The 23,156-nt window shown below is 37.6% G+C and overlaps 2 protein-coding genes and 1 long non-coding RNA gene across 4 annotated transcripts; 2 read left to right on the top strand and 1 right to left on the bottom strand.

Annotated features, from left to right (window-relative positions):
• Positions 1-1,536: 1,536 nt before the first annotated feature.
• LOC147484440 (uncharacterized) lies at positions 1,537-2,775 on the top strand. Its single transcript, XR_015204260.1, has 3 exons — positions 1,537-1,815; positions 2,315-2,528; positions 2,757-2,775. It is a non-coding gene; the product is annotated as an uncharacterized LOC147484440 (long non-coding RNA).
• Positions 2,776-4,916: 2,141 nt separating this feature from the next.
• On the top strand, positions 4,917-5,933 carry LOC147484439 (uncharacterized). The gene is made up of 2 exons (XM_086579750.1): positions 4,917-5,354; positions 5,418-5,933. Exons 1-2 carry the CDS (start codon positions 4,917-4,919, stop codon positions 5,931-5,933), a joined length of 954 nt encoding a protein of 317 aa, XP_086435876.1.
• A 4,144-nt stretch (positions 5,934-10,077) lies between these two features.
• On the bottom strand, positions 10,078-15,174 carry LOC147484438 (uncharacterized). 2 transcript variants are annotated; one of them, XM_086576855.1, is made up of 4 exons: positions 12,996-15,174; positions 12,318-12,851; positions 11,364-11,794; positions 10,078-10,350 (listed from the first exon to the last, which is right to left on the bottom strand). In XM_086576855.1, the coding sequence occupies exons 1-3, from the start codon at positions 14,989-14,991 to the stop codon at positions 11,388-11,390; spliced, it is 2,937 nt and encodes a 978-aa protein (XP_086432981.1). In that variant the 5' UTR covers positions 14,992-15,174; the 3' UTR covers positions 10,078-10,350; positions 11,364-11,387. The 2 variants fall into 2 exon arrangements, with proteins under 2 accessions (XP_086432981.1, XP_086432980.1); XM_086576854.1 differs by having other exon boundaries at positions 12,318-15,174.
• Positions 15,175-23,156: the final 7,982 nt, after the last annotated feature.

Here is a 23,156-nt window from a genome sequence, read left to right as displayed (position 1 = left end):
TAAGGTCTCTAACATGAGTTTGGGGATTTGAAGAGGTAAAAATGTTTTTGAAGTGCTCCACAACTGTATCTCCAATACCACTTCGCTCTTCAACCCAAGTCCCATCCTCTTTTCTAATCTTATTGATCTCGATCCGATTTCGTCGAACAACAGTAGAGAGATGGAAATAACGGGAGTTGGTCCCATCACAGTGGAGCATCGTATCTCTAGATTTGTCTATCCATAATTTTTCTTCAAGTTCTTAGGGGCTTGATTAAGATCCTCAGATCGATTATTTTTTCGACACCGGGTTTGTCTTTGGATCGAGTTGGCACTTTTTAATCTCCTCTCGAAGGCTCTGGATGCGATGGTGAATATTTCCAAACACATCTCTGTTCCATTTTTTTAAGTCATTCTTGACTTTCTTGAGCTTATTGCAAAAACGATAGGATTGTGAACCTCGGTATCTGGTATTCCAGGCTTTAGATATCACATGCTTGCATTCTGGTTCATTTATCCACATCGATTGGAAATGGAATTGCTTCCGTGTCGGGGCCGGAGGGGGCTTCAAGTAAACCACTATGGGTCCATGGTCAGATTTAATAATAGGGAGATTTATAGTCCTTGCATTTGGAAATAAGACCCTCCATTCTGTATTCGTGATAGCTCTGTCTAAACGCTTCTTTATGAGGTCAGCTCCATTATTTTTGAATCTCTTATTTGTCCATGTGAAAGGAACACCTTCATATCCAAGATCCACAAAATCTGCAGAGAACATAAAGTCCAGAAGGTGGGCTGCTTGAGAAAAGCTGAAAGGAGTTCCGCCACTTTTTTCCGCTTGACATGTGGTCTCATTTAGATCTCCAACAATAAGCCACGGCAAATTGTGGTTTGTGGCAAGATCCTCGAAAGATTTCCACAATTCCGGCCTTTGGCTTTTTTCCGGGTGGCCATAAGTAAAAGTGCATAGCCAATCCGTGTCAACCGGATTGTTTTTTACAATGGCCGCAATATAATGCTCACAAGAATAAATAATCTCGAGGTCTATGTTGTTGTTCCATCCGAGCCATAGACCCCCACTGTATCCATTTGCAGGAAAGTTCGCCGAGTGTTGAAAACCCGTAGAGGAGAATCTCTGCAGACTTGTAGACGATCTACCCTTGTCTCAAAGAAGAAAGCAAATATCTGATTTAAGGGTGGTTAAGTGGGTTTTAACCTCTCGAATTGTCGCGGATGTGGCACTTCCAAGCGAAAATACTTTTCAGAGCACTTATGCACACGCATACTGCATCGCCAAAGGATGCTAGAACCCGAATAAAACTAAACACAAAACCACAAGTGAGCAAAGAAATAAAAAACAAAGACGCATAACGTAGAGCAAGAATGCATAATATGCCGTGCTAAAGACGATCAAAACAAGCTTAGCTCACCAACATGCTACAGCTTGCATGCTAACGACAAGCAAAAGCCAAACAAAATAAAAAAGCCAAGCCCGCGAGCTAGCTAGAACATATGCTACAAAGATGCCAAAGTGCAAACAGATGAAGCCGAAGCCAAACAGAGATCAAAGCAGACTCTAAACTAACCCAGAAGAAAAGCCAAAAACAACAAGAGAGGCTATTAGCAATATCTACTAATGAAAAAAGAGCAGAGAAGTATTACTGATTTAGGTTAAAAAATAAATAAATAAATAAATAAAGTGGATGCAGAAAAGCTTGGTTGGCTATACAGTTGGAGCTTGAAGGTTGTAAACACTCAAAGCTTCTTTCCTATCTTGGTCATACTAAGAAATCAAAGCCTACTTTCTCAATTTTATGTTGGCAGATTTTTCAAGAGGTTCTCTTTCATTCAAATACAACGCAAATTTTTTAATTTTATTTTTTATTGGCTATTATCATTGGTATTTTGGATTGCAATAAAGTTGCAATTTGTAATTGCATTTACATTTTTTTTCCCCATAAATGTTAGAGTAGTTTTTATTTTATTATACAAAGTTTTTTATTTTTTATTTTTTTTGGTTTTACCGAATTTTCATTGTAGATTTTTTTTTTATGGAAAAACAAATAAATGAAAAATTGTAGAGAATAAAATAGAATAATTTAAAGAGAGAATAAAATAAATATTTGGTTAGATTTTAATTAACTAGAATTAATCATTAGTTAGAAAAATGTGGATGTGTGGTGGATGGGTGCTTAAGTAACTCTTCGCTCCTAAGCGCCAAGGAACGAATTTTTTCTCAAAATTAGCATCCGTTTCTTTTAATCCTTTCCTAAAAGAAACTAAAAAAATAATTTTTTTAATTACTAACTGCTTCCTATTTTTATTTCTTAATCAGACCTACTTATGAACCTGAACCATTGGTTGATCGAACTTCAGCTCTGGAAAAAGATTTACTAGCTATGCTAGAGGGTGTAAGTTGTCCACAAGGAACAATCCCCATAGTCCCCATTCGAAGAACTCAAAAGGAAGATCTAATTAGAACAAAAAACTTCTCAAAGACTTACAGTACAAGTATTCATCCACGTACAATTGATCGCCCTAATCAACATGTAAGTTGATATTCTGGAATTCTACACTACATGAAATGTTTCTTGTTTAATCATCATCCTCAAAATTGGTTACTCATAGCATTTTTACAACGCTTTGTATAATTTAACAATATAGTAGTTCTTTTGCGTCTACTTTGACATTTTTCTTGTGTTTAATATGGTATTTTATCACACAATCACAATCTAGAAAAGCTATCAATTACATTTTTCTTCTAATGTTTGGCACAGGTAGTTGCTCTTAGACCAAGGGTGTGTTTGTTATGATGGAAAGGAAAGGAAACACTATGGAAAGGAAAGGAAAATAAGAGTGGTCCACCTTTTCCATAGTTTAAAGTTTGTTTACCCAAATAAAGGAAATGGGAACTTTTCCATATGGAAACAAATGGAAAAGGTTTTGTGTCTTTAAGCTAACCCCTCAAATTTTTGTGGAAAGGAAAGGAAAGGAAATAGATAAATAGGAACTTACTACTAATACACTCCACTCAACAATACAATTATTCCTTTCCATAGCTTTTGCAAACAAAACATGATTATTCCTTTCCTTAGTTTTACTTTCCTTTCCCCAGTTTACCAAACACATACCATTTAAAATTATTTCCTTTCCATTCCATTCCATAGTGGACCACCCATTTTATTTCCTTTCCTTTCCATGAGTTAAAATTTAACAAACACACACCAAATGAGAGAAACTTAACATATCATGGAATTCATTCTCAAATCAATGTTTATAGTCCAACACTCAAAGCGGGCCGGATCAGTTCAGTACTGCTCAAATGTGGGTTGAAAATGGCCCATTTGACCAATACAACAGTTTACAAGCTGGTTGGATGGTGCGTCGATATTGCTAACTTTGTCTTGTTATAAAATTAATTATGGCTTACATACTGGGAATTGATTTGAGACGAAATTATGTTGACTTATCAGGTATCACCAAACATAGCAGGAAACAGCGATACTCGCCTATTCATATTTTGGGCGGTAAATTAAATACTACGTCTGATACTGACATTAAACGTTTGTTTTACTACTTAAACATCTATATTGTGCAACGACAGGTAGACTATAATACAGGTTGCTACAATCAGCTATGCCCAGGATTTGTACAAGTTCACTCCTCATTGTCCTCAATTGCTCTTGGCAGTCGTTTTATTCCAACATCAACATATGGTGTGGAGCACAAAGAGATATAGATCTTTCCATTTCTCAAATATTAATTATTGTACATCTATTTATTTATTTATTTTGCTAAGGCCTAAGGGTCATTTGTATCAAGCAAAAGTGCAAAAGAATAGGTTACATTGAAAGTTACAGGAGAAAGAATCATTAAAACTGGAGGCACTACAGTACAATTCTCCTCATTATTTTTTCAAGAAGTGAATCCAAAGTTGGTTGAGTTTGGTCCTCAAGCCTTGATATGAAGTCTGCTCTACAGCTCTATGATTCCACCATTGCTTGGCTCCTTTAGGATGTGAATCCCCCATTCTAGCACATGCATCTGCTGAAAAATTTGTTTCCCTCCAAGTTGAGGAGATGAGGAGCCACTACATTTTCTTTCGAACCCGGGGCCAATGTACCTGGTTCTGTTGGAATGCTGCTGCCGCAGCTGTAGAATCTGTAATGATCTTGGGGCATTCGTGTCTACTTTGTAATGGTCGGGGCTACTTGGATTGTGTTTGGGCCATCTTTGTCATGGGGAATTTTTTTGTGTTAGAATAATTCATTAATTGGTTGTATGCTCTTATTTTGAATTTCTGATGCAATGCAATGCAATTTTTATATTTGTTTCTATTGATTTTTTCCCCCTTTCTGGCAGGACAAAGCCACTGGAAAATGGTGGTTATCATTACATCATATCCATATAGGCTGTCGTCCAAAGTCTCTACTTGCGCAACTAGATGGGGGTGCTTCTATAATTGCTTGAGGAGGACTGGCAGGAGGGCCACCAAATGATAGTCCACCAATGGCGAATGGACACTTTCCTCACCATGACTATAAAAGGGCCTGCTATATTCGATCATTCCATTATGAGGATGAAAATTGGATGTACTACACTCCTGTACATGGTTTCGAGAGTTATATTGACAACCGTACCGTACTTGTTATGGTCTAGAATTATATGATCCGGCGCGGTATTCCTGAAGCCGTCATTCTTGTTTGGAGGACCTGGAGGAAAATGTGGGGTGTAATTATTAAGTGCTGTTTCCAGAAAAATAAATACAGTTTTTGTGCAAGTGAACATGCTTTAAGGTTTGATGATATGTGGGTTTTCATACAGTTAACTTCTCCTAGCTGAATTTAGTCCAGAGTGCTTTTATAAAAATGCATATTGAACAAGTTTCATTGGGAGTTTGTTCATAGAGGAATTCGCAGAATTGCCGCATGAATATAATGGAGAAAGATGAACAAAGTATTATGATGGACGCTAAACTTGTAAACGGGAAAACATGTGTAGTAACAGTGGTCTATGGATCCAATGACAGAGAGAGACGGAGAGAGCTATGGAGGAAGACGATTCAGTTATCTTGCACAATACAAAAGCCGTGGCTTGTACTGGGTGACTTTAACTCAGTATTGAATGCGCAAGAAAGAGTAGGAGGACATGACACAAGGATATACCATTTTCAAGACTTGTTGCACTGTGTAACAATGGTAGGATTGGTGGATTTGAAATATTCGGGGAATTTCTTAACATGGAGCAACAAACAAGTAGTTAGGAAGTGGAGAAAGTTGGACATAGTAATGGTTAACGCTGAATGGATCGACGAGTTTGGGGACACAGAAGCAACATTCTACAATCCAGGAGCAACCTCAGATCACTCATCCATGGTGGTCAAAACGATAAGAAGTAGAGGTATGAGTAAAAAATGTTTTCGTTTTTTTAATTACTAGATTGATGAGGAAGGTTTCAATGAAGTGGTACAGGACGCATGGAGGAATCCAGTGGTTGGGAACCCAATGTACACGTTCATGAAAAAGCTAAAGAGTGTTAAACATGTGCTAATCAGCTGGAATAGAGACAAAGGGAAGGCTTGCACAAGAAAAAAGGAGGCCGAGAGAGAATTACAAGAGGTACAGACCCTATTACAAAATCAACCTTTGACTGCAGAGTTCATCACAAAGGAAAAAGTGGTTACAAGAAAGTATATCACATCGACAATTAAGGAAGACAAAGAATGTAAACAGAAATCCAAAGAACAGGTTGTAACTCTTGGGGATAGCAATACTAAGTACTTCTTTAACTCAGTGAAAGCAAGGAGAATGACCAATAAGATCACATGTCTGAAAGATGCACAGGGAAAGGTTCTCGAAGATATCGAAGAAATTGGAGAGGAATGTGTGAAGTTTTATAAAGACTTATATAGGCCGACACAGATGGAGGATATGGGATTTCAGCATGTTGAATGATATTCAAGTAGAGCAAATTGATCAATTAACTCAAACAGAGTTGATTAAGGAAATTACTAGAGATGAAATCATAGAATGTCTGTCCAATATAGATAGTGATAAAGCTCCAGGAAGCGATGGGTTCTCGTCTCTATTCTTCAAGGCAACCTGGAAGATCATTGGAGATGAATTTGTAAAAGTAATGAAAAACTTCTTTCGATCAGGCATGATGCTGCAGGAAGTGAACTCCACATGTATTACCTTAATACCTAAGGTACAGAAACCATGTTCTCTAGGTGATTACAGGCCCATTGCATGTTGCAGTGTGAAATACAAATGCATTACGAAGATTATGACATGCAGAATGAAAACATTTATGCCTAAGATGATTTCTCTTAATTAGTTTGCATTTATTTCTAGAAGGAGTATTCAGGATAATATTCTGCTTTCACATGAGTTATTACACAACTACCATAGGGACAATGGGCCACCGAGATGTGCAGCGAAGATTGATCTCAGGAAAGCCTATGACTCTGTAAGATGGGAGGCTGTCAGGTTTGTATTAACCAGAATTGGGGTTCCATTACAGTTTGTGAACTGGATTCAGAAATGCATTGAAACACCCAGACATATCATCATAATAAATGGTACACCTTTTGGATACTTCCAAGGTAAGCGAGGGATTCGACAAGGAGATCCAATGTCCCCCTACCTATTTGTTTTGGTGATGGAGTTCTTCACTCAAATGCTAAAAAGAAGAGTGGAGGAAGGAGAATATAGGCTACATTATAAATGCATAAATCCACAAATCACTCATTTATCATTTGCAGATAATTTGTTTGCTTTTATGAATGAAGATCTAAATGCAATGAGAACCCTGAAGGAAACTCTGATGAAGTTCAAAATGTGCTCGGGATTACAAGTGAATTTACAGAAAAGCAACATGTTCTATGCGGGTATGGATGCTACTAGAAGCTTGCAAGTGAAGAACATCATCCAGTTTCAAACAAGAGAGCTGCTAGTGAGGTACCTCGGGCTGCCATTAATAACAACAAGATTGAAGGCAACAGACTGCTTGCTGTTGATAGAGAGAGTCAGGAACAAGATACAAGCATGGAAAGGCAGAGCATTATCTTACGCAGGGAGAGTGTAGCCGTTGAAGGCAGTGCTAAACAACATAAGTATCTATTGGACGTCATCATTTGTTATTCCTCAGCAAACAATAGATGATATCAATTAGTTGTGTCGGAATTTTCTGTGGTCTGGACCGGAATGTGTGACTTCTCATATATGCTCTAGTTAGCTGGGAGAACCAGTGTGTTCCTTTTGAAGAAGGTGGACTTGGGATTCGGAATCTCAGAACATCAAATACTGCAGCAACCTTGAAGCATGTCTGGAACCTTGTAAGTGGAAAGGAAACTCTATGGGTACAGTGGATTAAAAGGAACTCAATCAAGGAGAAGAATTTCTGGCAGTTAGAGATACCAAATGATTGTAGTTGGGTATGGCGAAACATTCTGAAGAACAGAAAAGAAGCCAAACTGATTGTGAAACACCAAATCGAAGATGGAACAGCTAAAAAATTCTGGTTGGATCCGTGGCATCCTATGGGTATACTCAAAGATCACTTCCCAATGTCATTACTATATGATTCAACATGTAATCTCAATGCCCCAGTTGCAAATTTGCTCGAGAATGGAAAATGGATCACTCCTTGGCATATTCGCAGACACTTGCCAGACATTGTTATGAAGATGGAAGGAGAAATAAAACCAGTGAGAGGAGAAGATCGTATACTCTGGACAGCATCACAAAAAGGTGATTTTAATTTGAGAGAAACATACGAAAGCATCAGAGATATCAGAGCTGCAATAACATGGAAGAAAATCATTTGGTTTCCCAACAGAATACCGCGTCATTCGTTCATAGCATGGCTAACTTTTAAAGAGGGACTCAAGACGCTGGCCAGAATGAAGGAGTGGAACCAAGTGCAAGACGATACTTGCGTTATTTTTGGAAATGGAAGGGAGACAGAGAGGCACCTTTTCTATGAATGTACAAACTCACACTTTATTTGGATGTATATTCTCAAATATGCAGGCTACAATAGATCGAGGGCAGCATCTTGGCAGCTAGAAATAGAATGGGTGATGCAAACTACATCAGGACGAGGCTACAAACAAGACACGCTAAAGCTTCTTTTAAATGGCTTCATGTACAAGGTCTGGCAAGAAAGAAATAGGAGAGTATTTTAGAGCAAGCAAACAGTGGCGGAACAGGTGGGAAAATAAATTATTAGGGATGTTCAGACAAAGCTGCAGCCACTTAGCACAAAAATGGAGGAAGGGCCAGAGAGGAGCAGAGTTATGCAAATATGGAACATTAATGTGGGGACGAAACACACACATCTGACTTTTGCCAATCGGAGAAAGCAAGAGGAGGGGGTGGCCCCCTAAACACGCATGAGAACACTTCAAGGGAATCAAGGAGGATGGGCAGTAGTAATTAGAGATGATAATGGGGGTGTGTTAGCGGCAGCACAAGGAAAAGCATATTACAATTCAATTGGCTTGATTGAGTTGCAAGGATTGGAACAGGGACTGAGGTTAGGAGTGAGTAAAGGGTGTAAGAAAATCAAGGCACAAACTGATTCCAAGACTGTAGCTGCATACATGAAGAACAAAGGACAACAACAACCTTGGCGAGCAAATCATATGATGGCAGAAATACATGAACTAATAGGACAGTTAGAGTTGTTTTCCATTATTCATGTATTTAGATAGGCAAATAAGTTAGCTGATACATAAGCATCGGCCATACCCACTATTAGCTACATAGAGTTTACTCTTAGTTCTTTTTCGGAAGATGTAAAGAAGATAATATATGATGATGCCATGGGCAAAGAGTATGTACGAATATAACCAGTAAATTATTTACTCTCAATAAAATAGGGGTAAGGGACCTCTCAAAAACCCTACTTGCCATTCCAAAAAAAAAGTTTGTTCATAGAACTTCGTGGGTGGCGGTGTTCATGTTTGTAAACAATGGTTTTGGATATAACAAAAGGTTGCACTGCCATTTTAAGAGGTTCTAGTATCCTTTCCAAAATACAAAATCCCAGCAAAAGTTTTAGGGGTGCCATTAGAAAATTCTACTGGTGCAAATAGCCTACTTTGTTGTGCAAGTTTTTGCAACCGGGTTTTGCTTTGCAGAGAGAGAAAGAGGTTTGCTATTTTTACATGGGTTGTGATCCACACTAGTTGCAGTGAATCGACAAATCATTGCGTAGCTACGCAAATGCGGGGGTGTTTTACTAATTAGGGGTGTGCATAAAACTGGCCAAATCGACAAAACTGACCAAACCGAACCGAATCGGTCGGTTTTAGGTTGGTTATGTTTATTATTCTGTTTGGTTCGAACCAATATGTGTGAAACCGATAGGGTCAGTTCGGTTGTCAATTTAGTCCCAAACCCGACCCGAACTGACCCGTCATATATAATATATACTAAAATATGCATATTTAATTGATTTAATTTAAAAATACGTAAAAACCAGTCGGTTTGGGTCGTTTAATATCGGTTAAACCATAACCCAGTCGGTTTGGTTTGGATATCGGTTCAGTTGAAAATTAGTTCGGTTCGATTAGTATAGTATAACCCAACCGGTTCGGTTCGATTCAAGAAAAACATAAACCGATAGGGTCGGTTCGGTGGTCAATTTAGTCCCAAACCTAACCCGAACCGACCCGTACACACCCCTATTACTAATAAAACACATTCCCCAAGGCGCACTCACATTGATGTTAGGTTGCATAATGACTATAGTTCCATTCTCAACATAAACATCAGCAAGTGGGAATGTGTTATGACAATGTCCTGTCTTTACATCAATATATTTCAATTAATTTGGACATATTGAATCTCTAACTATTCCTCAAATTTTCTCTTTAACCTTTTGGGCTCTTTTTTCGATTATCTTGGGAAGGACAGAATGACTTGTAAGACTCGCATTTTTCTCTTTCTTTCAAGAATATGTTTTAAATTAAAACTTCTAACTGAAGAGTTGGATTTTGAAACAAGACCGCAACTCTACAAGAGCTAAAACTATAGAATAATGAGATTAAAATGCGTAAAATTTAACAAAACAATATTCGCTACAACTAAATTTAGTCGCAAACTTTCGACACAACTTTACAAGGGAGTGAAAAGATTTTTAAACAAACCCAAGTATCATTGTCACTGCTCACTTCTCATTATCAAGGAAAGCCTCCTTTGTGAACAAGCTTTTTGAGAAAGGAAAAACTATAGATGTACATACAAGAAACAGGAAAACTCATCGTAAAAGTCGTCTATAGACATAGTGTCTAGAACATCAGTTTCGAAGGAGCTCAGACAATAAGTTCACAGTCCAATTCGAGGAGGAAGTCCTATGCTGCCCCTGTGATTCAAGAAAAAGGTATAAAGTCTAGCTCTTTCCTTAGTGGTATGCTCATGTTTCCTACAGATAGGAAGACCACATTTAGTATCTGCAAACAATTAGACCAAACTCCTGTGGTTTTAGTTATGAGTGCTAGGGAGAGACCTTTGTTTTTATAGATCTGAAAAAACGCAGCCTCAGACCAAAAACAAGCCTAGTACTCGCACCCACGCGACCAAAATCCACCCCCCCTGCGCGCGACGTGTGTGGGTGGCACACGCGCACTAAGGTTTTCTGGAGCTCCCACCTCCCGAGAGCCCCCAAACCAAGGAGGCCTTGTGTGCGCGCGAGCACCTCCTTATATCTCTCTACACTATCCCTCCATAAGGACACAACCAATATAAACTTAAGAGTCTTAAGTTTAGTAACCAATGTGGGACTAAAGCCCCCCACATTAGAGTGTAGTAAATACAAAAGGTCATGGGTTCAAACCCATGAGGACACAAATTCATTCACATTTCCAACATAAAGTCCATGTGGCCAGATAAGGATTGTGTTCCATTGGGAGTGGTGTCTGCTCGCCTCTGGAGCCAGACCTAAGCCACTCTGCATATTTAGTTGCATATGCACAGTGCAAAATTTGGTTGCAGATAGAGGAATATGGGTATGGGGCCATGGGACATTTTCATGGTTTTACAAGGATAAGGAACCATTTGAGTTGGCCATAACTCTTAACAAATATTGCACAATAACCAAATTGATACAAAATCACCAGTAACTTGTCAATCATGTACTAGTTGGTAGAGCATATGGCCGCTATCTTGCCAATCATGTGCTGGTTGGTAGCAACCTTTAATACATGTATGAAGAATATGCCTTTAATTTCCTTTTTACTCAAGTTATAAATGTTTCTAAACAATGTTTTATATGTCTCATAAGAACAATAATGAAGGAATAAATACAGAGCAAAACACTGATTTCTTCTGCTCTCTACCTCTTTCATATTCATTTATTTGTAAAAGATGAGATTTTACCTTTTATTTAAACCGTCGTTGGAGTCAGTGACGTTCTTCGTGAATCCTAGCACCAAAAAATGTTTTTCTGATAGCGTTCAATTCTCTACTGACATCTCTAATATCCATTCTCTCTATCGGTGATTCCACGGAACATGCAACCCCAATTCTGACTATTGCAGTCATACACTCTAGCAGTTTTGCTCTTCTGTGACTGCTGATTCTCATAGTATTAGTATCTCCTAAAGTGTCATCTCCTTCAGATAGAAGTAGTATTGGATCTACAATCTTTATAAGTTGATCTTGCAAACCGTTGCTAGCATAGTTATGGAGGTTTAAACCATCTTTAAACATCTCATCGGTTGGTCTCCTTCCTGTGGACATTTCCAATACCAAAATTCCATAACTGTACACATCACCTTGTATGGATGCATCAGCTCCCATACCATATTCTGCAATATATACATCAATCACTAGTTTTTAGTAAACCATTATACTATAGAGAGATTGAAAGGGTCCTCACAATCGTCAGTTAAGATATTAATAAAAGTAACCAAACTAGCTTAATTACCACCACATCCACAGCTCGTTCATCTTCGATCTTTTGAATTTTAACTCAACTAACATGGGCTGAAAAGAAATTAGATCAAGTTGATAGTTTTTATTCTCTCTAAGAGCTTTTTAATTATTCGCACTAACATTTCCTTTTTCCTCTTTTAAGATATCTAAATAACTATGCTAAACATCCAACTATCCAAGGCCCTCCTGTACCTAAATTAGCTCATGCAACTGGGTGTTAATGACATGAAACTTAACAAGGGAAAAAAGAGGCAAAAGGATTTGAGTTTCATTATATGTGGCAGCATAGAAAGATTATAACTAATGCAGTATACCGGATATTGATTTCATGCATTTATGAATTGGAAAAAGGACTGAAATCAAAATATGTCGATGATCTTTAAATTCTTAAATTACCTGGAGCGGCATAGCCAATAGATCCCTTTACCTCTGTTGAGGTACTTTGATTATCATGCAAGTTCTCTATTGATCCTGTAAGAAGCTTTGCCAAACCAAAATCACCAACATGAGCTACCATATCATTATCAAGAAGTACATTGTTTGGCTTTAGATCACGATGAATAACCAAAACGTGGCACTCGTGATGAAGATAGATAAGCGCAGAAGCAACATCAATGGCGACATTTAGTCTTTGAAGTAGGTTAAAATTCGATTCTTCGTCTTGTTCATTGATCTCTTGATGCAGCCACTTCTCTAAACTTCCATTTGGCATGAACTCAAACACTAGTGCTTTAAATTCATTTCCTTCATAATCCACGCTAGAACAAGAGGTTAGAATCTTAACAAGATTTCGATGCCAGATATTACGCAATGATTCACACTCTGCCACGAAACTCTTTAATGCTCCTCTCAATTGAAGCTTGAACACCTTAACAGCAACAACGGTTTCAAATTGGTTGAGCAGTCCCTTATACACACTGCCAAAACCACCTGAACCAACAAAATTAGTTAGAGAAAATCCACCAGTCGCACGAGAAAGATCTCCATAAGAGACCTTGAGATGCCGATCACTAAATGATGGCAAAAAAGCCGTTTTAAGTTTACTTTTTCTTCTCAAGTAAAATATTAGAGAACCTGATACCAAAAGAATGAACACGGCCACACTGATCATAACGGCTATCTTGGAAAAAACGGATCTTCCGTGCATTTCAGATTTCTTAATTCGGCATGGTGGCAATTGCAGTTCAGGTATACCCCCACAGAGATCAGAATTCCCAACAATTGAAAATTTGCTTGCAATTCTAAATATTCCGTTCACTGGTACCTCACCTTCAAGTTTATTGAATGATAGATTCAATAGCTGGAAATATGGAAAGTCCTCCAAATATTTTGGAATTCCACCAGACAAGTTGTTCCTAGATAGATCCAACCCTTCGACATTCTTTAAAGAACTCAAAGATTGAGGAACTATCCCTTCAAACAAATTTCCGTCCAAGTATAAATTTTCCAAACTCAAACACTCACCAAGAGTATTAGGTATTAAACCAGACAATTTATTTCCAGACGCCTTGATATCAACAAGATTTTTTAGTTTTCCTACTACTAAAGGTAGGGAACCAGTTAAAGAATTCATAGAGAAGTTAAGACAAAGCAAAGAGGAAAGGTTAAAGATCTCTTTAGGTAGGGTACCATTTAGGTTGTTCTGTTCCAGACCCAGTACTTGCAATTGGCTAAGAGCACCAAGACCTGAAGGAATGTTTCCTTCCAGTCTATTGCTATCTAAATACAATTCACTCAATTTAGTATTGTTTGCTAGAGAAGATGGGATCGGTCCAGACAATTTGTTTCTGAACAGACTTAACAGCTGTAAACTATGAAGTTTTCCAATAGAAGATGGAATACTACCGTAGAAGTTATTAGAATGGAGACTTAATAGAAACAAATTGACCAGGTTCCCAATCCCTTCTGGGATAATTCCAGATATTTGATTTTCTCCTAGGTACAACTCCTCCATTTCATTGGAGAGATTGGTAATAGAGTTTGGGAAAACACCTCCAAAATTGTTTTGGGACAAGGCCAATGTCTTTAGATTACTGGAGTTGGTCAAATAAGTGATAAAACTCAAATCATAAGCTTCTCCTGTTCCTAGATGATTACGTCCAAGATTTAGCTGTTCAATAGTTTGAGGGAATTGAAAATCCTTAGGAATTTGTCCTTCAAATTTGTTATCTCCAATACCAAATAGTTGAAGTTTAGAAGCATTAGCTAATGAAACTGGGAGTAGTCCAGAAAGTTGATTTCCATCACCATAGAAACCGACGAGATTAGGAAGAGTGATGCCCATGTCTGGTGGAAGACTACCACTAAATTGGTTATCTACAATTTCTAATTCATTCAGGGAAGAGATGTTGAAAATTGTTAAAGGAACCTCACCAGACAGTCTATTAAGTCCAACATTGAAACCGATTAATCTTGACAGTCTACCAAAGCTGGCTGGAATACTTCCTACCAATTTATTGTCACCTGAAGAAAAGATTTGGAGCGACGAAAGGTTACCCAAAGAAGGGGGTAGCACTCCTGTTAGATTGCTTCTTTCAATAATAAAAAATAGAAGCTTCGACAATGAGCCAAGCATTGCGAGAATATTCCCAGACAATTTGTTCCAACTTAAATTAATGTACCTGAGGTCAGTACATTGGGTTAGATTGACTGGAATTTCTCCTTCGAAAGTGTTATTTAACAGATTGAGTCTTTGAAGACGAAACAACCGACCAGTTTCTTGTGGGATCTCACCGTAGAGTTGATTGTGTTGTAGGTGGATGAACCTTAGGAAAGTGAGGTTTCCAATATGAGGCGATATCGATCCAACCAAACTCTGGCTGGAAAGATTCAAACTTATGACTCTTTGATGACGCTTGCCGCATGTAATGCCTTGCCACTGACAGAAATGGAAAGATTGGTTCCATGAGCTTAAGCCGCCTTCAATTCCATCTCTAATAGCGATCAGAGAGTGAAGATCAGTCTCATTTCCAGAGGTGGCCATAGAAGGTTTTGTTTGTAACATCAACTGGTTAAAGAGTAGGAAGATGATGTAAAAGTTAAATAATGTAAATGCCTGCTTTGAAATCATCTTTGCGAATTGTATAAAAGTTAAGTAATGTAAAGGTATGTGGTGTAGTAATATATAGGAGCATTGCGACGTGTACTTGATCGACTTACAAATGTGAATCCTCCGTTTTAGTCTTCAAAACTTTAAAAAAGCTCGGATCCACTTTAAAAAGAGATCTCCATTAGTCTTTGCCTTTGAAATCATCTTTAAAAAAGTAATGATGGTGGTGGTTCTATAATTGCTTCTACAAAGTCTCTACTTCCACAACTAGATGGGGGTGCTTCTATAATTGCTTGGATGACTATAAGAGGGCCTGCTATATTCGATTACTTCGTTATGAGGATGAAAATTGGATGTACTACACTCCTGTACATAGTTTCGAGAGTTATATTGACGTTGTACTTGTTATGGTCTAGAATTATATGATCCGAGCGCGGTATTCCTGAAGCCGTCATTCTTGTTTGGAGGACCTGGAGGAAAGTGTGGGGTGTAAGGGCATCACCAATGCAGGCCCTTAAAACCCAGATCCACGTCACTTTTTTGGAGGGCCACGTCGGATTAACCAGGAGCATAAAGAGGAGCTAAATCTCAATAATAGTTGGGTGTTCCAACAGAGAAACTAATAGAGTTATCTGGAAATAGAAACACTCTAAATCGCGTGAGAGAGAAAGAAATCTGGAGGAAGTAAAGTCACGTGAGCACTTAAGTGGAGTCATGTGCGGATTTTCACTCAAAGGTTTGGGCTTCCGGCTCCTTTAAAAACATCTATAGAAATGAAGATAGTTATCCAGGATGACAAAACTAGAGGCCCATTTAGGGGCAGCACTGGAAGCTGTTTTCTTTTCAGGTCGGTTAAATTTGAAGAAAAGTGCCCGTATCCAGGCCCCATTGGTGATGCCCTAATAAAGTGCTGTTTCCAGAAAAATAAATACCGTTATTGTGCAAGTGAACCTACTTCAAGGTTTGATGTTATGTGGATTTTCATAGAGTTAACCTCTCCTAGACTGTTTGTCTCCTAGCAGAATTTAGTCCAGAGTGCTTTTATAAAAATGCATATTGGATAAGTTTCATTGGGAGTTTGATCATAGAACTTCGTGGGTGGCGGTGTTCATGTTTGCAAACAATGGTTTCGGATATAACAAAAGATTGCACTGCCATTTTAAGAGGTTCTAGTATCCTTTCCAAGTTTAAAATCCCAGCAAAAGTTGTAGGGGTGCCTAGGGCTGGAAATGGAGCGGGTTTGGGTCGGATCAGACTATATCCATGCCCAGATCCATTTTTTCAATACAAAACCAGATCCGGATCCATGACCCGAATGGATCCAAAATGGCATACCATATCCGAACCATTTATGTAAATGGGATAATCGGATCCGACCCGACCCGACCCGAATTGCGAACCACAAATTCTCAATCACCCACGTGTCTACAAACAAGAGAGACCTATTATTATTTGGAAGATATATTAACAAAATTTTATATTTTGGATTCGGATCTAGGAGGATCCGAACCGTTTAGAGTAAAAACAAATTTTGAATCCGAATTAAAATGGATAATCCATATCCGACCCATTTTCTTATTCGGACTCATTATTAAGGTCCAAACCCGTTGAAATGGGTTTGGATCGGGTCGGATTCGGGTCAAAACCCGCACCATTTCCAGCCCTAGGGGTGCCATTAGAAAAAAATTGCGGGTGCAAATAGCCTGCTTTGTTGTGCAAGTTTTTGCAGCCTGGTTTTCCTTTGCAGAGAGAGAGGTTTGCTATTTTTGCAGCATGGCGGGCCATGAGTTCGTGCTTGAAAAGCTTTGGAAGCTTGTAAGTCAAGTACCATATTTTACTTATTATGTTTACAGAACATTTTTTTACTCGTCATTTTTATGGTTTATTTGTCTTCATCAGTTAACGTTTCACAGGTAGTTGTCGACTTGTCGTGCTGAATTGAGAGTTACTAGGTGATAGACAAACATAGAGTCAAGATTGAACAGTTTGGCATGCATGAGACACCGAGAGCATTATACTGAAACTGGGCCAGAATATAAATGTTAGAATTTGGCCACTATGAACTTCATTTCTACTTGCCGGCGTCATTCTTATGGTCCACAATCTACTAGATTTCTAGCTTAATTGAAATTCACTTTTCCACTGATACACTGATACCCTGTTGAAATTACTTAGTTGTAAATTGTAATAGCTGTATTGTGTCTGTATGTCCATATATCTTAGATAGGGCCATAGTGGAAGCTTTTCATCCTCGCACTTTAGATCTTTCAAACAAAATCCTAGATTTTCCACTCTCGTGGTTTGTATGGAAGATAAAGCCTTCAAATCTGTAGGTGTAACATGTAAGAGTTTAAAACCAATTGCATATTTCATTTGAGACGTCGTTAGGAGGAAACCTTCCCACATAATGTTGGTTGTGGTTGTTGGTTTAGTCTTCCATCTCTCTGCCATTTATCTCATGTGTGTTTTCCTTTCATCAGTAAAAGCATTCTTCAATTCAAGTTTTTAAATATTAACAAATTCGATAGTGATTATATATATATATATATATATATATATATATATATATATATATATATATATATATATATATATATATATATATATATATATATATATACACGGGTTGACAGCCGAAAATCTAACAGCAACCTTACAGCCAAAACTCACCGTTGGATCACCCAATTTAAATTAGAAATCGAAGGCCCAAATATTGTCTTAACTAAATAAAGCAGGGGTATTTCGGTAAATTACTTTCTTTCTCTTCCAATTTTCATTTCTATTTTGCGCGAAAATTTCCATTTTAACTATCAAAAGTCAAAATCAAACCGAACCCAAAACAAACGCCTCTCCTCCAACAAACTATTCTATTTCACGTACCCAAATTTAAAATCAAAAGATCCCAAAACCCCCTATTTTCGATTTTCAGCACCCAAATTTGAATAACCCATTTTCGATTTGTGGACACTGAAGGAGACATTATGGAGGAGGAGGATGAAGATGGTAACAAAGACGAAGATGAGAAGACAATGAAGAGAAAGGTATGGACGAAGACTGATGATCATGGCGTGTTTGAATAGTATATCTCAAAGTTTACATTTTCGAGCCCTGGAACTCTACTTTGTAAACCTGACAGTTTCATCAAATTGTGTATTCTAACAATGCAACCGTTCTAGGACTAGGGGTGACTTCGGATCGGATTAACCTCCTTCGGAATTTTTCCAAATTTTTTTCGGAACCTAATATGCTAGCCAAATCCGATCCAATTTTTTTTTCCAATTTCGGAACTTTCGGAAATTTCGGAATAACTCGGAAATTTCAGAATACTTGGTAAATTTTCAAAGATCTCTTTATTTTCAATTATTTTTGGAATATCATACGCCAATGTTCATTGTAGGGAGAGAAAACCATGTCCACAACACCTATGTACCAACAACAATACGCACTTGTTTACTGAAAAAACCCATTTTCATTCAAACAAGTGATCCAAGAAAAAGCGAGAAAAGAATCAGAACCACCAATAGCAAGCATTGCATTACGTTGAGGTCTAGGTATTTGTAATGTTTCAATCTTTTTTTTATTGTGGAAATTGGCGTGAAGTGTCCGCATAAATAATGGATTATGGTCTTGGACTCTAAGTAGCTTTACATAATATTCTATCTATTGAATTTGGCTTTTGGATTGGTCCGAAGTCATTGTATGACTCAATGACATTTTTTCATATCATTGTTGTTATGGTAGGCGGTGTAATGACATAGAGTGGTCCAATTCAAGTGGGAAGTAGCGGCTAGGTTATGTTTTATTTTGTTTTGGAAGTAAAACTAGAAAATGAATGAACGGTCGAGATCTAATCAAGTGGATAGTGAGAGAAGTATATATTTTCGAATAAATTGGCAATAATATCGGAAATTTTGGAAATTTCGGATCGGATCGGATTTTAGAATTATATCCAAATCCGATCCAATTTTTTTTCGGAATTTTCGGAAATCGGAAAATCAGAATATCGGCCCATGAAAACTACACCCAGAGCTAGACAATTTCGGGTCGGATTTCGGAAAAATCGGAAATTCGGCAAAAAGAGACACCCCTATCTAGGACATAGCTTAGAAAAGAGAATATTTCCAAGAAGAGGTTTTTCAAACTATGGTATCCGAGGGTTTGATGACGAAGAAAGTTGTAGGTAATGTGGTAAGATTAGGATTTAGGAGTATGTAATCAAAAGTATCATCATCATGAGATTCCTGAACTATTGAAGGCATACCAACAAAAGATGTGTACTCATAGTTTCAGTATTGGGTCCAAAGATTGATGTAAGATTAAGAAATTGTTGTCTGTTTACATTGCAGTTAATGAACATTGAAGCTTCTTAAGTTGTATTCTAGTTGTTTGTGTAAACAAATGCATTTAACTACTCTCAGATTAATGATGTTTCAGTTTTTCTGGATCTCTATTTCATCTGCACATCCACTAACTTCTCAGAGTTCATAGAATTTGTGTTAGGAGATGATTTGGGGGAGCAGATATGGTCTTTTTGTTTTCATATATTATTAGCCTATTAATCTGTTGTTCACAGTATTAACTTCCGTGGTTGGTATATACATTTTTGCAGTTTTAACTTCCGCGATTACCCCTTACCCAATGCTTGAAGAATCTGATCGAGCTCCTAATTAAGCTTCCTAAAGATAGGGACATATGGTCTGATGCTGATTGTATGATTGAAAAATAAATGATAGTTCACTTTTAAATTGCATTTCCCTGAACGTGTGGTTCCTTGAAATGTTCACTTTGTTTGTGCCTTGACGCTATATAACAAAGAAAGATTATAAATGACAATGTATAAGCTGTCTAACAAAGGTATGAACATTCATTGTTCATAGTCCAATAGGATTGGACTATGAACACTGAATGTTCATAGTCTAACAAGAGTATGAACGTACAGTGAATGTTCATAGTCCAACAAGAGTATAACATTCATTGTTCATAGTCCAATGGCTTCAAGGTATGAACACTAAAGCCTATTGATTTCTTGTGAAATACCAGGGATTAATGGCTTCAAGGTTTGTTGATTCACACACAAGGAATACCAAACAATGGAAACAAGAGAAGTAACTCTTAATATTATTAACTCAAACCAAAACTGAAAACCCTAATACAGACTACCAGCCTTTATATAGGCGAAATACCCTAATTACCACAAAATTCGAAATTTTCCAAAAATAGAAAGTTTTGAGATAATCACATATTAAGAAACTACTAATCAAAATAGAAATAACCCAACTGACCAACGAGAGTATGAACACTGAATGTTCATAGTCCAACAAGAGTATGAACATTCAATGTTCATAGTCCACTAGGAGTATGAACATTGAATGTTCATAGTCCAACAAGAGTATGAACATTCAGTGTTCATAGCCAACTAGGAGTATGAACACTGAATGTTCATAGTCCAACAAGAGTATGAACATTTAGTGTTCATAGTCCACGAGGAGTATGAACATTCAGTGTTCATACTAGGAGTCTAGTATGAACATTGAATGTTCATGGGTCAATTTGAGATACCCCGCATTGTTATCTCTTCCACCTCATTACCTTCACATACTACTTCAAACACTTCACCATCCCCAATTGAAAATCTTTTAGGAGGCACAATAACAAATTCCACAAATAAATTCAAAAACCCAGTATCATCAACATCAGAATCCTTCACAAACATCATACAATCACTGTCATTCTTTATACTTAGTCTATCCCCATTTAAGTAATATATTAGGTCACCACCAATCTCAAGTTCATAACGAAATGGGTTCGGGACAAGCGTAAGAATCAATGCATTCAATCAAACCAAACACAAATTTTTTGCATCAACATTAAAAATGCAATAATCAGACCCATTATTATAATCTTTAGCAGTAGTCATTATAGTCAATGTATTTTCCCTCATTTGTATCTTGGGCAATGGAGTTTCAACAATTCAATTCAACTCAAAAATCTAGTTTATCGATCATTTCCCATCTCAATCATAATTAAAACAAACATCCACATCACAAGTTCAAAAGAAAACAAGATACGTATACTATGAACGAAAACTATTTCTATCTACTCTCTTAATAATCATTATCCTTAACTCTGCTTACATCAGTATCCTTAACTCTGACAGAACTCAAACTCTGACACCCTTAACTCTGACAAACCTCAACTTGCATCAGTATCCTTAATAATAGACCACGAAAACGCAATCAATAACCAAAAATACTTACATTTCAGAGATTATGTATTCTTTTTCTCCGGACAATTTCTCGAGTCATGGTTAGCAATCTCTCTACATTTTCTACACATTCTTCCTGGATTGTTTAGGGCTATCTCCCTAGGGGATTTAAATCTCTCCGCGTTCTTCTTTCTCCCTTTTGTTTGAGAAATGTTAGGATTCAAAATCAATATCTAAAATAAAGATTTGAAAGTCAGAATGAAATAAATATTAATATCAAATTAAACATTAAACCTATATCAAATTAAACATTAAAATCAATTAACCTGTGAGGTATCAATCGAAGGCTCTTCAACAGGAGGCTCTTCATTATCTGCGACTCCTTCAGAAGTTTCATTCAACTTTGAAACTCCAATAGCCATTTCACCCATCTTTTCTATAAAATATGAATAAGCATGAACAGTATTCCCTGCATCGTAAGCCACTTGAGAAGCAACCTTGATATAATGAGCCACTCTCAAAGGTTCATGGTTTTCATGGTTGACCACTAATCCAAAGATCAAACTCCATTCTATCGTGTTTGCCTTTTTTGCATCCACCGCTTCAAAAGGAAATGCCTTGGAATCTCTTCGATCTCGTAATTGAAAAAAACTTTTTAACATATGACCACAAAGTAACCCCATAAACCTGAAAATGCTTACATTCACGGTCTCCCTAAGGTTCTTCTATTGAAACTCACTTTCCAAACGGACTTCTTCCGTGGGTCTCGAATTTCACCATGTAGCTTCGGTTCCATTGTTGACAATCTCGTCCCCATCAAATTTGTACTCGCTTTTGCCTTCTCTAATTGCCCCTTTAAATTTATTGAATGGATTGATTGTATAGACCTTCGCAAAGATGTATAAGGAGAAAAGCATCTTTAGGCACAATTAAGTGAACTATGCTCGGTCGCGTAATCGAATCTCTTTCATTCCTAGCAATCAAAGTCAAAGACCTCTCATTACCATGTACAAACTCCATCAGCCTAGTTGTCGAATTTACGAATTGGTCATAATGAGAATTCATCAATTCACTTCTCCCAGTCGTATGCATACCATCAAAAAATGTGTCACTGAGATAACAAGGCACCCATTTCTCCCGTATATTATACAATTCTGTCAACTAAGGATTTTCAAACAACTCATTATTCTCTATTATTGTACACCATCTTCTTTCAAAATCACTAATCCTATACGAGAAAGAAATAGTGTTCTTCAAGTCGCTTACCGTTGTCTCAATTTTAGTAAAGACAACTTTTCTTGAAATTTTTGCATAATATGCCAAAGACAGTAACGATGACTGTATCAGGGAACACTTTGGTAATAGCTGCAGTCATCACTCTATCCTGGTCAGTAATGATTGTCGTTGGCGCACGACCACCCATGGCTGCAAACCAGACCTTAAATAGCCATATGAATGTATCTTAAATCTCATCAAGTCACAATCGCAACCAAACCGGATCGATTTGCATATGATGGTTGACTCCAAGAAAAGGCAAAAGGCATAGAGTATGCATTGGTACGATATGTGGTATCAAAAGAGACAACATCCCCGAAATACTCATACTGCACTCGAGACCTCCCATCAACCCAGAAAAAATTTACTGCAGTCCCATTTTGATCTAGATCAATGGCGTAGTTGAACTGGGGATTCTCGACACTCTTCTGCATAAAATAGTTAAGCACGGCAGTTGCATCACTTTCTTTAGGCATTTTTCTGGTCGAACCGTAATGATGGTTCCAGCAATCCCTCTTTGTAAACCTAAGTTCTTCCCTATTAAAAAATGGTTACAACTTTGCCGACCGGTAAACCCTTTTCACCAAAAATTTCACCAACCTCTTCGCCGCCGGGCATATTTTTTGTTTGATCTCATGCAATTTCTCTTTCTTCGGACTAACCAAACCGCGGGCTATGGTCATTTTCAACGAATTACACATAGTAT

This window comes from Coptis chinensis, chromosome 8 (genome assembly GCF_015680905.1).
Source record: "Coptis chinensis isolate HL-2020 chromosome 8, ASM1568090v1, whole genome shotgun sequence".
Taxonomy (NCBI): Eukaryota; Viridiplantae; Streptophyta; class Magnoliopsida; order Ranunculales; family Ranunculaceae; genus Coptis; species Coptis chinensis.
This window is presented reverse-complemented; position numbering and strand designations above follow the sequence as displayed.

Excerpts from the sequence above, each read along its gene's own strand:
- LOC147484438 (XM_086576854.1), bottom strand. The coding sequence starts at position 14,991 with ATGATTTCAAAGCAGGCATTTACATTATTTAACTTTTACATCATCTTC. Across the intron at positions 11,795-12,317 it reads TATTGGCTATGCCGCTCCAG|AATATGGTATGGGAGCTGAT; the intron begins GTAATTTAAGAA and ends TATATATTGCAG.
- LOC147484439 (XM_086579750.1), top strand. The coding sequence starts at position 4,917 with ATGGAGAAAGATGAACAAAGTATTATGATGGACGCTAAACTTGTAAAC. Across the intron at positions 5,355-5,417 it reads CCTCAGATCACTCATCCATG|ATTGATGAGGAAGGTTTCAA; the intron begins GTGGTCAAAACG and ends TTTAATTACTAG.